Below are 15,568 nucleotides of genomic sequence, written 5' to 3' on the forward strand. Positions count from 1 at the left end.
AAGTACCAAGTAGGATTGTTTAAAAATTTGATACAAACCACAGTATTCTTGCCATTAAGTACTTTATTTTTTTATTTTAAGTATCTTTAAAGATTTTCTATACCCCCTTCTTTTTGAAGCCACAAATCAAGACTTTGAAGATTTTAAAATACAAATTAAAGAATTAATGAATCTAGGAGTAAAAAGGAGATTTACTTCTAAACATAGATTTGCAGCCATTATGGTCAGAAATCATAGTGAGATAGTAAGAGGAAAAGCTAAAATGGTAATAAATTATAAAAGACTTAAATGATGGATATAAATTACCAGACAAAACAGAACTAATAAACAGGATACACGGAAAGAAATTATTTAGTAAATTTGACTGTAAATCAGGATATTGGCAGGTAAGAATGCATGAAGATAGTATAGAATGGACCGCATTCACCTGTCCTGAGGGACATTTTAAATGGTTAGTAATGCCATTTGGATTAAAGACAGCTCCACCAATTTTTCAACGAAAAATGGATAGTATACTTGGAGAATAGAAAAAGTTTGTATTAGTATATGTAGATGACATATTAGTATTTAGTAAAGATATTAAAGAACATCTAGGACATTTACAAACAGTATTTAGACTATTTATAGAAAATGGAATAATAATTAGTAAGAAAAAGATGAAATTATGTAAAAATTATATAAATTTCTTAGGAGTAGTACTAGGGAATGGTAAAATAAAATTACAACCCCATATATCTAAAAAATCCCTAGGAATGCTAGACAAACTAGATAATACTAAAGAGTTAACAAAAATTCTTAGGAATATTAAATTATGCTAGAAATTTTATAAATTTTAAGAATTTCTTAATATGAAATCAACTGCTTATACTAAGTTGTTCTAGCTTTATTACTGCATTTCTTTGTAACGTTATTAATCCACTGTTTGGATCTTCTCCAGTGATTAGAGTATGTATCTTATTTGTAAAATTGTAGGGATTTGCCCCCATGGATACTAAGACTTGAAATTCATATGGAAATTATGTCTTATACGCTTCCCATAATCCTTTTGTTGATTCTCCTAAGAATGTCTCTAGATATTTATACATTGTTTCAGCATCTGAATCATTATAATTTTTTATATAATCTGCCACTACTATACCTTTCCAAAGGTCTATTGCTGAATTTCACATTTGTGGATCGAGAGTTGCTATATTTAATATTTTCCCTTACTATCTATTTCGTTTTTTGTGGGTGTTTTTTCTAAATTGAACTTATTATTTAAAAACTGAATTTTTCTATCTATCTCTAATTCTTGTGATTTTAGGAAATCGAAATTCTGTTCTAATTTTTCTAAAATTTTCTTTTGTTTATTCTGTGAAGATTCTATTACGTCTAATATACGACTTGTATTTTTAATATTTTCTTGAGATTTTTCACTAAAATTTATGATTAAATCTATTAAAGTATTAAATTGCTTATTTTCGATGTAATTTATGTTCTCCGTTATCGGGTTACACTTTATAATAGTATGATCTTTTAGTACTCTATATTTCTTTTCTGGATATACACTTAAGTCTAAATACTCTAAATTCTTTAATGTATCTATTATGTCTGATTTATTTGCTATCCTAGTGGAATCCACACTTTACGCTCTTTTTGAAACTTAATACGTGTCTTTAATCTTTCTATATCGTCTTTTATACCTTGTAATTCCCAAATTATAGCAGATATGGTCTCTTCGTGTACAATATTTTGTAAGAAACTATTTACTATTAATGATGATAATGCTTCCGTATTTATTACTTCTAAAAATGCACTCAAATCTTTTTCTATTTTTTCGTAACTCTGATATACGTTCTCTATCTTGATGTAGATACCAATAATTAATTGCTATTTGTCTTGCAAAAGGATGTCTCTTCATATAATGATAATTAATATGGTTTAAAGCTTTTTGGTGCTTGCCTCTAAGAGGATTTCCTAGATTTTACGTATCCTAGTAGTCTATATTCTAATCGTGAGATTATATCTATTAACTCCTGTAGTTTTTGTTGATTGGTTTTAGAGTTACTTAATCTAATATATTCTGGGTATAATCTATTTAGTTCTTGTTTAACTTCTAGCTAATGGTCGTGCATATATTATCCTAATCTTCTACGCTCATTAATTCTTCTTGATTATCTTCTGATATAGGATTAAGTGGTCTAATTACTGGTCTTGTGTTAGATGAAGTTATTTTGCTCTTTTTGAAACTTAATCCTTGTCTTTAATCTTTCTATATCGTCTTTTATACCTTGTAATTCCCAAATAATAGCAGATATGGTCTCTTCGTGTACAATATTTTGTAAGAAACTATTTACTATTAACGATGATAATGAGATATAACTACATGATAAGAAGACATTAAGGAGTGAGGAAGTACCGAGTAGGATTGTTTAAAAATTTGATACAAACCACAATATTCTTGCCATTAAGTATTTAAAAAAAAAAAAAAAAATATATATTTATATATATATATATATATATAGAGTCACATCACTTTTAATGAGCGATTATCAAGTAGTATATCATTTTCATCAAGAAGATCATATTAACTTCTCACCACAATTGTCATTAAATTATAGATCCACACATCGAATAATTGCATTTAGTCCACACTATCATTCAATCAATAGCATATAGGAATTTCAACCACACATTATTCCCGAAGACTAGACATGCTTTCTCCTATCAATCTCATAACACATACAATCAACTAATCAAAATCTAACTCAAGTAAACCGTAACCTATCTCAACTGCAGAGTTGGAACAATGCGAATCACTGCGCTATAGCCTTTTCCTTATGTAATGCCTCGGAACGCTCAAAGTCTAGTAATTAATATGCTAAATAAGTCACACCACTCTAGTCAACAATATCAATTTAATGAACACCCTTCCACTTTACCCCTTTCTAATGCGTGAATGCTTACTAGGTGTAAATCATCCTAACGTTGGTCTTAGCAACCATAAACTATCAATTCTTAAGGCTATTCATTCAAGTGATCTGTTACAAGCAGTTTCTATGGTCAAGCTCCCATCTTTGTGAAACACTAAGTCTCAATCCACTTGATTCATGTCTCTACCGGTTCAATTCTTGATTAGAAAGTGATAACCCAAGCCTTTAGATGATAAACACACAATAATATTCATAACCCACTAACTATTAAAGGTCTATTAAGTTCTAGGGATACTAGTCCTCAATTTACCATTGTAGACCCATTAGAATGATGATAATCTTAGAGATGAATGCGTAATGAATGAAGGAAGGGTTGAGACTTACCTCTCAAGAATATTCTTGCCCTAGCCTTAGAATTTCGCCCTAGGCTTTCCTAGGGAAGTGTTTTGGAGTTTTATGAATAAAGAATTCGTCTAAGTGTTTAAAACACGGCTTACTGCCCCGTCGACTGCTGTGGCGGTCGTTCTGTCCACTGCAACTGTCTCGCTATAGTGGGCAAGGACCCGCTGTAGCGGACCCCTGAATTCCCTTGGCTTGTCGTGGCGGGCACTGGCACAATAGCGGCCTTTCATCCGTCGTAGCGGACTCCCCCATTTTCCTTCCCCTCGCAGTAGCGACCGGTCCGTCGCTACTGTGGCCTCGCTGCAGCGGGACTTTGTCAGCCCCAACGACCCCTCCGAACCAGTGAGCTCGATTTTCTCACCAGTTTTTCATTCCACCACACAACACTTCATCCGAGGCCTCACCAACACAAACAAAATATGCACATTAATGTAAAAACACCATACAGACTCACCTGTGGCCTCGGAATCCCCAAGGAAGGTCTAATTTCCTACGTCACCCCCCAATGCACTCAATACAACCAAACAATAATCACAAACAAGCCAAGTTTTCAGTTCTTGAACTTCTACATTTGAGTTTCTATTAGCTCGTTCTATCTTTGGAAAGGTTCTATTAGAAGGGTGATCCTAGATTTTCCATAACGACCGGAAGGTCCATTAAAATATGTCAAACCTCAAGGTGCTACTATGTATGTATACTGACATTTTATGTTTGCATCTCATTTAGCTATTATAGACAAAACTACGCAATTTTTTTATGTACTTTTTATGTTATAAACGAAAACAACATACTTGTTAATTTCAAAATCTCAATTGATTTTCATATTCCATTAATTAAAAATTGAAGCTACTAATAAATCTATTCGGTTGTACCGTACCGATAAAAATTAAAATCTAAAGAACATATGCGTTTTTAAAATTAATTGAAAATTTAAATACTTCAAGTTTGACGTAAGAATTCTACAAGTTGTTTCGTAAATTCTAGTCTCTTAGTGCTAATATAACGCTTGAATTGTCACGCCCTGCTCGGCACATGCTTTGACGAAACATGGCTTGCCGAATCATCATGAGGCATACATGAGCTTTAAATATAGTATGAACGTGATGAGCTTTTATAAAACATGAGATGTCATAATAATTTAATGAAACACTTGTTTAAATCATAAATGCGAAATAATAACGAGTGCCAAAGAGTTTCTAACATTCGAACCGACTAGTCTATGAAACCTCTAATCATGAATCTTTGGAAAACGGTGGATTGACAAGGCTCTAAAAGATACCTTTAAATGCATGACTAGTAAAATAAAGATAATCGACTAAACCCCGAACAAGATGGGGCTCACCAACGAGCAATCCCATCCTACACGAGCAAATAGGCCATAAATACGTACCGCATCGTGAAATGTCCGGCAATAAAGGGGACGTCAAAGACATGAATTCGAATGAAATAAAAATGGGACATAAAGTAATAAAGATCGAACGTGAAACCGAAACCTGGTTATGAGCATGAACATGAATACATATATAATATAAAGCATGAGTAAAAATATCATAAGTAGGGAGAGCAATAACTTATAACCGATACATGAGGTGCTAATACTCGATCCTTTCCAGGGAACATGAGATTTAATAAAATATGAAAGGTATTATGAGATATCGTCGGGACATGGGTGGAACGATCCTCATACGGTGGCTACGTAGTTTAGCTATATAATTAAAACAACTCCAAAAACTTGAACATGTAAAATAAGTGGCACTTTCGTCACACGTTTTCATGAATATAACTTGCTTGTATATGGATATCATGAATCATAGCTTACTTTGAACTTGTAAAACATGTATAGTATTTTCTTGAAAATAGCATAATATATCATAAAAAGTTTGAACCCATGGAATGAGATATATGGTTTTCGTGATTACGGACGGATTCTCAATAATCATAAAGAAATATTAAGAACTCAATGGTGGAATTATAACAATTCATACATAGTATAATCATGGAGTTGGACCTAGGGTTATCATGAGCATGTATAAACCCTAGTTTTGATATAGAATAGAGAAATCATAATTTTATGGATTTGAGGCGTGGGAAGAACAATGATGCGTAGATAGTAACTCTTAAAATTCCAAACTTGAATTGAATACTTTAACTTTGAAGAAGATTTCCAAAATCTTGAATTCGAACCTTGAGATGGGTTTTCTTGAAAACCCTAGGTTAGGGATGATGATTTCTTGTTTAGATTACAAGGATATATATTAGAATTGACTTGGAATGATTAGAGTAGGCTTACCTTGGTGTTCTTGATGATGGGAGAGAATATAAGGTCGTTCTAGGGCTTGGGGGTGTGAAGAATTGAAAAAGCCTTAAAACGAAGTTTTATAATTGTCCAAATTTTTAATCGGACCCATTTACGCCCTATTTTACGTCCCATAAAGGTTTTACGGACCGTATGTCTTACCGTACATTCGCTCCAGTGATTGGGCTTTACGGGCCAATTTTATTTGTCTGAATATACGGCCCGTATAAACGAATACCGTATATTTCGTTTTAGTAAAACGGGCATAACTTTTTGTATATATGTCCGTTTGACCTCCATAATATACCGTTGGAAAGTTAATTCAAAGATCTACAACTTTCAAGAAGGAAATTTTCCCAAATTACAGATTTTTCCGTGGAAGGCAGAGACGTATCAAAATAGCCGATTCTATAGACTTTTAAAGATTAGCCATATTGAGATGATCATATCTCTGCTCGATCCGATGGGCTGGTCCTTATATCGAGCCTATTTTTACGTACTACAACTTTCATTGAGAGATTTTCCCAAATTCCCAACTAATGTAGGCCTATCAACCATTTTCGCAAAACGTTCAAACCTTCAATTTTTCCGCTAAAACTCTAACGTTACGAGTCTAACATGAGTTCTAAGATACGAGGTGTTACATGAATTGACGGAGATTTTTGTCCAAATTTTCAGCAAAAAGGAATTTAATAGCTTTTACTTGATGATTACCATAAGAATTTTAATATTTTATTTTTATACATAATATATTTGTTCCAAAATATTATTACACAATATTTGAGTACATAGTTAAAGAGAGGTAATTTTACAAAAAGACCGTTGTTATAAACGTAAAAAATGACAGAGAAGTAAAAATATAACATGAAAAAGAGGTCATATATAACGAACGACGCTCGTATAATTATTAGTTAAATTTATAAATAATTTTCTTGTGTATTTATTTTTATGAATTCCCTTCTTTGCAACTTTATGTGTGGACACTGCTGGATATGGTCACTGAAGGATTTAGTGGCACAACCCATATCCACCACTAGTTAATTACTTGATCCTTCCTTTTTTGCATTATTCTTTTTTATTTAAAAGAGGACAAGGAAACAAGTCCACTTTTTCCATAAATATAGTTTGTTTGTTTTTACTTATTTCATGATACTTCCACACCTACCTCCCCTAGCTGCTACGTCAGTAAGGTAATAACCAACAAACAATACCTAAAATGGAGAAAATCTAAGGCAAAAACCACAAGATTCATGGTACGTACAAACTAAAGTTAAAAGATTAAAAAAGAAAAAAAGAACCTCTACAACAATAAAATCAAATGATGTTTACACCCCATAATCTTTGCCTAGGTATTACCTGAGAAGATAAAAAGCAATAGTCATTATCGCTTGTTATGTATTTTATTAACACTTTCTCCATTTTGTCATTAAAAAAACAACAAAATAATCTAGAAGGAATTGCTAAAATAGATATTTACAAAAGCAGTAGCCCAAAATATATTGGTTAGGCAGTTCCGCAGTTGGATATAGAATCAAACTAAAATGGTATATATGCCACAACTTTTCCATGGCTATAATAGTTTGATGACCTATTTGAAGGAAGCACCAACACTCTAATTGGAGTATACAAACGCAACATGTACAGTTAATGAACCAAAATAAATTTAAATGGTAGTTAATTAAGCTAAATGAGTTAAGTTATATACATATATACCATCGTTATCAAAAATTATTATACCATAAGACCACCTTTATGTGTTATAGCAGGTAAACAATCTTATTTTCAAGCTTAAATTCTGCATTTTAAGAAGGGACTTTACTATGCAAAATTAAGGCCCTAATATACTGAACATACAAATGACATACACCAGACATAGCTTTGATATACAATTATTCACCACCGGACCACCACCAAAAAAACCACAATACCCTTTATCAAAAACCAATAATCTCCCTTCCACCTAACAAAGCAAAAAATATTTCTCTCTGGAGAAAGAAGCATTCCATTTAAAAATTTGCGTGACATCGAAAAAGAGTAACCAATTCAAAAAAATTGTCGCTGCAAAATACCATTAAATCCATATTCCTTTATGACAATAGGTGGAAAATTTGTTTTCAAAAATTTAGAATTAGCATGAAAGATTGGTGAGTGTTAGACTACTCAACATACCGATAATTATACCCAACACCTTCTAATAAACTTCTCTTTCCATCGCCAAGAAATATTTCAGAACATTATACCTCATTAATACTTAACCTATGTCCCACGCAAACAAAGGAGAAAAAATAGGAATCAGAAATGGCCAGTCTGACCAAATTGCATTAAAATATTCAGAGATGGAACGAAACATATGACATAGTTACGGGTATAGAAATTACATAGGAAAGAGAGCTTATATAACAATTAAACTCATTGTACAACCCCGGAAAAATAACTTAGTTTAAAGGCAAAGTTTCGACCAAAACTTGAAAAAGAGCTCAAAATTTACATTTATTTGTCCCAATGACCTAAAGTAAAAAGAATTTTGCAAAGTTAGGTAAAAGTGTTAAAAGAAGATATATGTAAATGGGGCCCTAGAAAGACAAGATCACCATACTATTAAGAGGTGCAATAATCTTGTCAAGTCAGCATCCCATACGAACTTTGCTTATATATAGCACACAACATATAAACACTCCTTTGCTAACAAGTTCACTATATCCATTGAGAGGCCATAAAAAAAAAAAGCTAATTAATTAGAAGAAAAATGGAGGTGAATAGGAGATCATCATCATCACTTTCTGATGGAACAATCAGAATGATACAAGGAGCAATATTAGCTTTAGCACTTACAGTATTTCTTGGGAATTTGATGATGTGGGTGATTATGCCAACCTTCACATATTATCAAAAATGGGTTCCTGTTCTTGTTGCTACTACCAACTCCACATTCTTTGATATCCAAGGTATTTGATTAACTCCTCCATTTTCTCCATTCTTTTCTCCATTAGAATACTATAAGTTCGAGTTCGGAATCCTTGAAAAAAAATCATCAAAAATTTGCGTGTTTTTTAGTATATATATATATATATATATATATATATATATATAGCACAGGTCATTTGATTACTGGGTTCAAACTCTACTATTTCTACTTAAATAGTGGATTTTTGACACTTATACAAAGTCTGAGCCAAAGATATTGAATTCAGGTGAATCCATAAGTACTTAACTGCATCCTCCCTGCCTTTTGGGAATTTTCAATAAAATTGGAATTTTATTTTACCGAAAAATATGAGCATGAAATGGGACTTCCTCTTTTTTTTTTTTTCATGTTTAGATGAAGGAAAATAAAAGAAATTATAAATTTGATTCTTGGTGTAATTCTACAGGTCCCATTATGATGAACTTCACATTCCCAATCTTATTCATAGCTGTTTTGGGATGCATTTATGTCCACCTAGAGAAGAAAAAGAGTGATATTGTCACTTCATCATGCTGGTATATACAAAAATGTCTTAATATTTTCTTGTTTTCTTTTTTTGACATTATCATGTATTAATTGTTTTTCTTCTTGTTATTGTTGTTTTTATTTCAGCAACAAAGATTGGTTGAAGATATTGAAGAAGCCAAAAATCATCAAACCATTAGGGATAGTGACATGGATAGAGCTCTTTTTTCTGGCTATGTTCATAATTCTCTGTGTTTGGTATTTCTCAGCATTTGTCTATTTTCACTATAGTACCATTACCACTTATGCAGCAACCAAAGGAGTTGAAGTGTAAGTTTCTTCTTTTCAAAATCCTCCTTTTATAATTTACTCATTCACCAACGGAAAGTTACACTATAAAAAGAAAAAAGAACTTCTATAAAGACTAAATATAGTTGAAGTATTAGTCTCTCCCTTTCAAAAACCTCTTTTTATAAACACTCATTCTATAAGGAAAAATTTTACTATAAAAAGAAAAAGAGAAGTTCTATTAAGAATAAATATTGAACGTTATTGCTTTCTGTCTATTATATTACCTCTTGTACATCTTATCTGTCTTTTAAAAATTCTTGCACACTTCTATAAGAGAATTTAATAGCCTTAACCATAATAATATTTGATAACTTTTCGCAAACTGTCTGACTTATTGAGTACTCCACTTGAACAGTTAGGGTGAATTTGATAAATTAGAAAAAGTATAAATAATTTTTTTTTTTTAAAACGCAAATATCTTGGAACAAGTCCAATTTGCCGAAACCACTAATATTTGAACCGACGAGAGTACCATTTTTCAAATTTTACTTGTATTGAAATTGATGGTTCACTATTCATGAATACTTGAGTAGACGTACAAGAGTAGCATGTATAGAACTTTTAGCCTTTTCTTTCACTTTTTTTTGGTCTTTTTTTTTGTTTTCAATCTTTTGGTGAGCGGTTATAACATTTTTTGTGGTGGAAACTATATATGCAGGTGGCAGGCAAGGATTGATAGGTTGGCTTTGGTGGTAGGGCTAACAGGGAATATATGCTTAACATTTCTGTTTTATCCAGTGAGTAGAGGTTCATCAATTTTGCCTCTTTTGGGGCTAACTTCCGAAGGTAGCATCAAATATCATATATGGTTGGGACACATGGCTATGACCCTCTTCACTATTCATGGTCTTCTCTTTATTCTCTTTTGGGCCGTCTCTGGGAGAATACATGAGGTAATTTTCCTCTATCCAATTCATGTTTATTCACAATGTATTATTTCATTAATTGCAATATCAATTGTGTGGGTATATATGTGGAGAGAGAAGGGGAACTGTATCGTAATTTTGCCGTATTCGGGACACAGACACCAAGACAATGATTTTCACCGAGACATCGACGTACAAAATGTTACGCAAACACTACGTGAAATGAGATTTTCAGTGGCCACCCACATAATTGCGATCTTAACGGGATGTACATAGAAAATTAGCGATTTTCTGGTAATGATATCCTAATTTCTTAGCATTGAGTATACTTAAATTTGAACCTTTTCGAAATTAGATCTCTTTTGGAACAGAGGGGGTTAGTACATGATTTTTTTATATATTTTTTTTAAAGTACTAAATTCAGGGAGATATTGCTACGTAAACTTTATGTACAAGAAACTACTAAATCAAGATTCAAGAAAACGTCAAAAAGACGATAAACATTAATGATACTTTTGAAACTTAACTGATATACAGCCGAAAAAGAAGAAGATGATCACTACACACTAAGTTTCTTGGTTTGCCCCTCAATGTCATTTTGTTAGGTTGATAGTGCCCACACTAAGAAAAAGATGTGAATATCAAGTTCACTAGGTTTCAAACCTCACTGTATGCTAAAGGCACTAAATTGGCTTCTTGGTGGCCTACAATATGTAAAATTGTGACTTTAACAATTTTGAGAAGTGAGCAATAATAACAACCAACAAACAATTTGTGGACGATGATTATTTTCAACCAACAAAATATACATTCATGTATAAAGTTTTAAGTTTAATCCATTAATGGTGGAGAAAATATTTATACAGTTGGATTATTTATAAGCAACAAGGCAATTACAAGTAAGTACCCATAATAAATATTACTATGAAATGGATGATAACTAGCCTGCAGTCACTTAAGTAAATCAGTATATAGCTTATGTATAATATTATCGTCCAAGTTTAAAAAAAAATGATAAGGGAAATAAATTCTCTTTCCGTTCTACTTTACGGTGAATAGTTGATTTTAGTTACTTTCAAGCTTTTGCGTATCAAGAAAAAATATGTGAAATATTTTACAGAAATATAACAACAATATTCTTAAAGTTATTATTATTCTTGATGTAAACCGAGCAACTAACTCTGAAAACCGAGCAACTAACTCTGACCTTTGTAGTGCGGTTGGTGTCCACTGAATTTTAATCAAAGTTCTCGTAGTTTTACTTACTTTTAAAAGATACCCAAACAATATGCATTCATACTACTCTAATTGAATAATTCGATTGCAATTATGCATTTTTGGTAATCATTGTGCCTCAGATCTTGCTCTTACCTAACACTCAGTTTCAGAAGACTTATGGTTCAAATTCTTATAAAGGCAAATCACATAGAAATATATATCATAACTTTTTTCTTAAGGTCCATTATCTAAGTTGTCATATTATGGGAGGAGTAATCAAAAGTATAATGTGATATAAAGAAGATTTCATCATTACATTTTTATCCTTTCTTCTGTGTCCAAAACTTTTTAGTCTTTTCATAACAAAAGGCAAAGCTATAGTACAAAAATTAATTTCAGTAAGTTTTTCCACAGATGTAATAGTTCTTGTAATTAAGGTGTTGAGCATCTTTATTGATAACAAGACCAACAAAATAAATGATTATATTTTTTATATTTCTCATATCACTCGCAAATCCGATCCAAAGTTTAGAAGAAAAAAAAAAAAGTCAATAAACAAACCATACCAAAATCAACAAAATTTATAGTTTAGTGGTACTAATGTAAGTTTTCCAGACATGTATATGGGCGTGGTTCAATTCTATATTTTTCCCTTCCCTATGCCAAATTAGAAAAGAAAAAAACATAACAAAATAATGGCGTCTCTTATTTTTTGGACTAGTGTAAGTTTTCCACACATATATATGGGCATGTTCAATTCTATATTTTTCCCTTCCTTTTGCCAAATTAGAAAAGAAAAAAAGAAAGAAAAAAAACATAACAAAAGAATGGCGTTTCTCTTATTTTTCGGACTATATTATCAAGAGTCCCTATATTCAGTCCAGAAAGAATTATTTTACTTTATATAAACGCTGTAAAATAATGTAGCAAAAACTTAATAGTTATTAACTTTTAATGAAAGAGAACACATGGTGAGTAACTAACACAATAATATAAGTAACATAAAATTAAAGGAATAAAAGTTTGGTGAAACAGTTTAATGTGGGAACCTCCTTGTCTTAAGACAAAATTAAAGTTCCATTATCATTGGTAGTTTGATAAGAGAATTCAGAAGAAAAAGTGCAAGAGCCATTATTCATGAGAGTGACACTACAAGAAAGGAGAGTGGTATTAATTGGACCAGATTTGTGTCTTACTCATGATTTGTTTGAAGCGTTTGCCATTTTCAGGAAGGCCCTTACTGTTTGGTGTTTCCCAGTTTATAGAATATTCTTTAAATTTGGACCCACATCAATCAAGAAATGGAATGGCTTAAAGTTTCAAGTGTGACACCTATTTGGGTATCACCCGCGCCAGCATGGCGCCAGCATGACGTAATCATATTATATCTAGATTCCCCTCCAAATAAAAATAACCGTCCGCGGTGGCAAAATCAAGAATTTCATTAAGAGCGTGCAAAATTTAATATTTGTGTATAAAATATTTGATTATATATGAATATATAGCATAATTCCCGGTGAAACTGACCATATCTTCGCCGGTTGTAACTCTTTTTGAAAAAAATATGGGAGAAAAAAGTAGAATAAAGGACAAAGTAAATCACCCTGGAGTTTAATTTATTGTCATTTACCATCATATTTATTTATGGGATCTTTACCCAAATAGCCTATTGGTTCACTATACATAGATTAGACACTGATTACACATGTTTATACACATATTATAAATGGATTATGCATATACTATACATCTGGCTATTTTTAGTTTAAGCAGTCGAGTGGGCGGCAACTAGACTAATTCTTCTGGGATGATCTTTACATAAATAGCCAGCTGAATCCGATTTACTTCTCTAGCCAGTATACATACATTATATGTTGATTATACACGGTTATACATGGATTATACATAAGTCGGCTAATTTTAACTTAAGCGGCTGAGTTTGAGATTATTTAGGTTAATTCTTCTCTTTATGGTTGATCACTTTGATCATATCTTATTTACTATTCTTGGCTTAACGCAGATGCTGAAATGGGATCCACATTACATATCAAATGTACCTGGAGAGCTTGGTTTGCTATGTGGATTAATATTGTGGGTAACAACTTTTCCAGCAATAAGAAGAAGAATGTTTGAACTATTCTTCTACACTCACCACCTCTACGTTCTATTCATGGCTTTCTTCCTACTCCATACTGGAATGTTCTATGCCTGCATTATGCTTCCTGGTTTCTTCCTCTTTGTGATCGATCGATACTTGAGATTCTTGCAATCCAGACAAAAAGTCCGTTTGATATCAGCCAGAGTTTTGACTTGTGAAACTGTTGAACTCAACTTCTCCAAAATACCAGGTAACAATTCTGCCCAACTTATGTACACTGACGATGTAACGAATTACTAAACTATTAGGGTACATTTTATTATGTTATAACGATTTATTTTGGCTCCGTAGGTTTGGAGTACTCTCCGACAAGTGTCATGTTCCTAAATGTGCCAACCATATCAAAGCTGCAGTGGCATCCATTCACTGTAACTTCAAACAGTAACTTAGAATCAGATATAATTAGTGTTGTCATCAAATGTGAAGGAAGTTGGACTAAGAAGCTTTACGATGTCATGTCTTTGCCTTCCCCTGTGGATCGTCTTGAGGTTTCTGTTGAAGGACCCTATGGACCTGCTTCCACTCATTTCCTAAGGTTAGTAACTCTACTAAAAACCACTAATAATTGATTTTAAGTTATATACACTAACAACGTAAAGATATTTTACAGTATCAGTGTATTTTAACTTGTGAAAACATGTTTTTACTCGGTCTGTACATAAAGCTTAAACTCTTCCAAGTCGATTTAGTTCCCTATGAATACTTTGTGATGATGTAGCCATATTTAATCACAGGCATGACACATTGGTCCTGATCAGTGGAGGAAGTGGAATAACTCCATTCATTTCAATAATCAGAGAGCTGATTTATATGAGTTCAACACTGAAATGCAAAACCCCCAAGATTCTATTAGTTAGTGTGTTCAAGAACTCTACTCAACTCTCCATGTTAGACCTTCTTCTTCCTGTAACAGGCACTCCTTCAGGATGTTCTTCTAATCTTGAGCTACATATTGAGGCTTATATAACCAGAGAGAATGAACCAGCACCAGAAGAACCCGAACCCCTTCGAACCGTTTGGTTCAAACCTAATTACTCTGATGCACCCATAACCCCCATTTTAGGACACAACAATTGGCTCTGGCTTGCTGCTATAATATCATCTTCGTTTGTTTTGTACCTTCTATTTGTGGGGCTTCTTTACAAATACTATGTGTACCCTATGGACCATGGTACTAACAAGGTGTTCCCATACTACACAAGGAGTTTGTTCAACATGTTGTTTATCGCAGCTGCTATAGTAATTGCAGCAAGTGCAGCCTTCCTTTGGAACAAGAAGAAAAGTGCTAGGGAAACTAAGCAGATACAGGACATGGCAGATTCAACAAAATCTTTAAACTCATTATTAGCCTCTGCTGATCAAGAGCTAGAAAGTCTTCCTCAACAATCACTCGACAAATCAATCAAGACACATTATGGCCAGAGACCCGATCTCAAGAGTAATTACTATATCTTTGCATAATCGATGCTATGAGTACTACCTTTTAACTCTCTATGTGTGGGTAACTAAATGAAATTCTCTTGCAGGAATATTGCTAGAAGTAAAAGGATCAAGTGTTGGAGTACTTGCCTCTGGACCGAAGACCTTGAGGCACGACGTAGCAGCCATTTGCTCATCTGGGTTGGTTGAAAATCTGCACTTTGAGTCCATCAGCTTCACCTGGTGATTTATTCATCTTCTGAACCCCGAGCTAGCTTTAAAAGGACTCAATAAGAATGTATCAGTATCTATGTAGATATTATGCCCTGTAATATGTTCCAGTCTCCTGGTTGGATCAATATGCGTGTTTAAAATAGGTATTATGAGTATGGCTGCCCAAGATTACATTACTTTTTGTCGAATATCATTTGTAAGGTATTGTAAGTAGTCTTTGAATGAGGAAATAAGGTTCATCAGATTTGAATGGAACCTGTATTTTTTTTAAGAAGAGACCCT

The 15,568-nt window shown here is 32.8% G+C and overlaps 1 protein-coding gene across 1 annotated transcript; it reads left to right on the forward strand.

Moving 5' to 3' along the window:
- The first annotated feature begins 8,282 nt into the window (after window positions 1-8,282).
- Window positions 8,283-15,560, forward strand: LOC132063885 (ferric reduction oxidase 2-like). Its single transcript, XM_059456618.1, has 8 exons — window positions 8,283-8,555; window positions 8,982-9,090; window positions 9,188-9,370; window positions 10,050-10,284; window positions 13,496-13,823; window positions 13,925-14,168; window positions 14,368-15,071; window positions 15,160-15,560. The coding sequence occupies exons 1-8, from the start codon at window positions 8,357-8,359 to the stop codon at window positions 15,297-15,299; spliced, it is 2,142 nt and encodes a 713-aa protein (XP_059312601.1). The 5' UTR covers window positions 8,283-8,356; the 3' UTR covers window positions 15,300-15,560.
- The last annotated feature ends 8 nt before the right edge of the window (window positions 15,561-15,568 follow it).

Source organism: Lycium ferocissimum, chromosome 7, assembly GCF_029784015.1.
Source record: "Lycium ferocissimum isolate CSIRO_LF1 chromosome 7, AGI_CSIRO_Lferr_CH_V1, whole genome shotgun sequence".
Lineage (NCBI taxonomy): Eukaryota > Viridiplantae > Streptophyta > Magnoliopsida > Solanales > Solanaceae > Lycium > Lycium ferocissimum.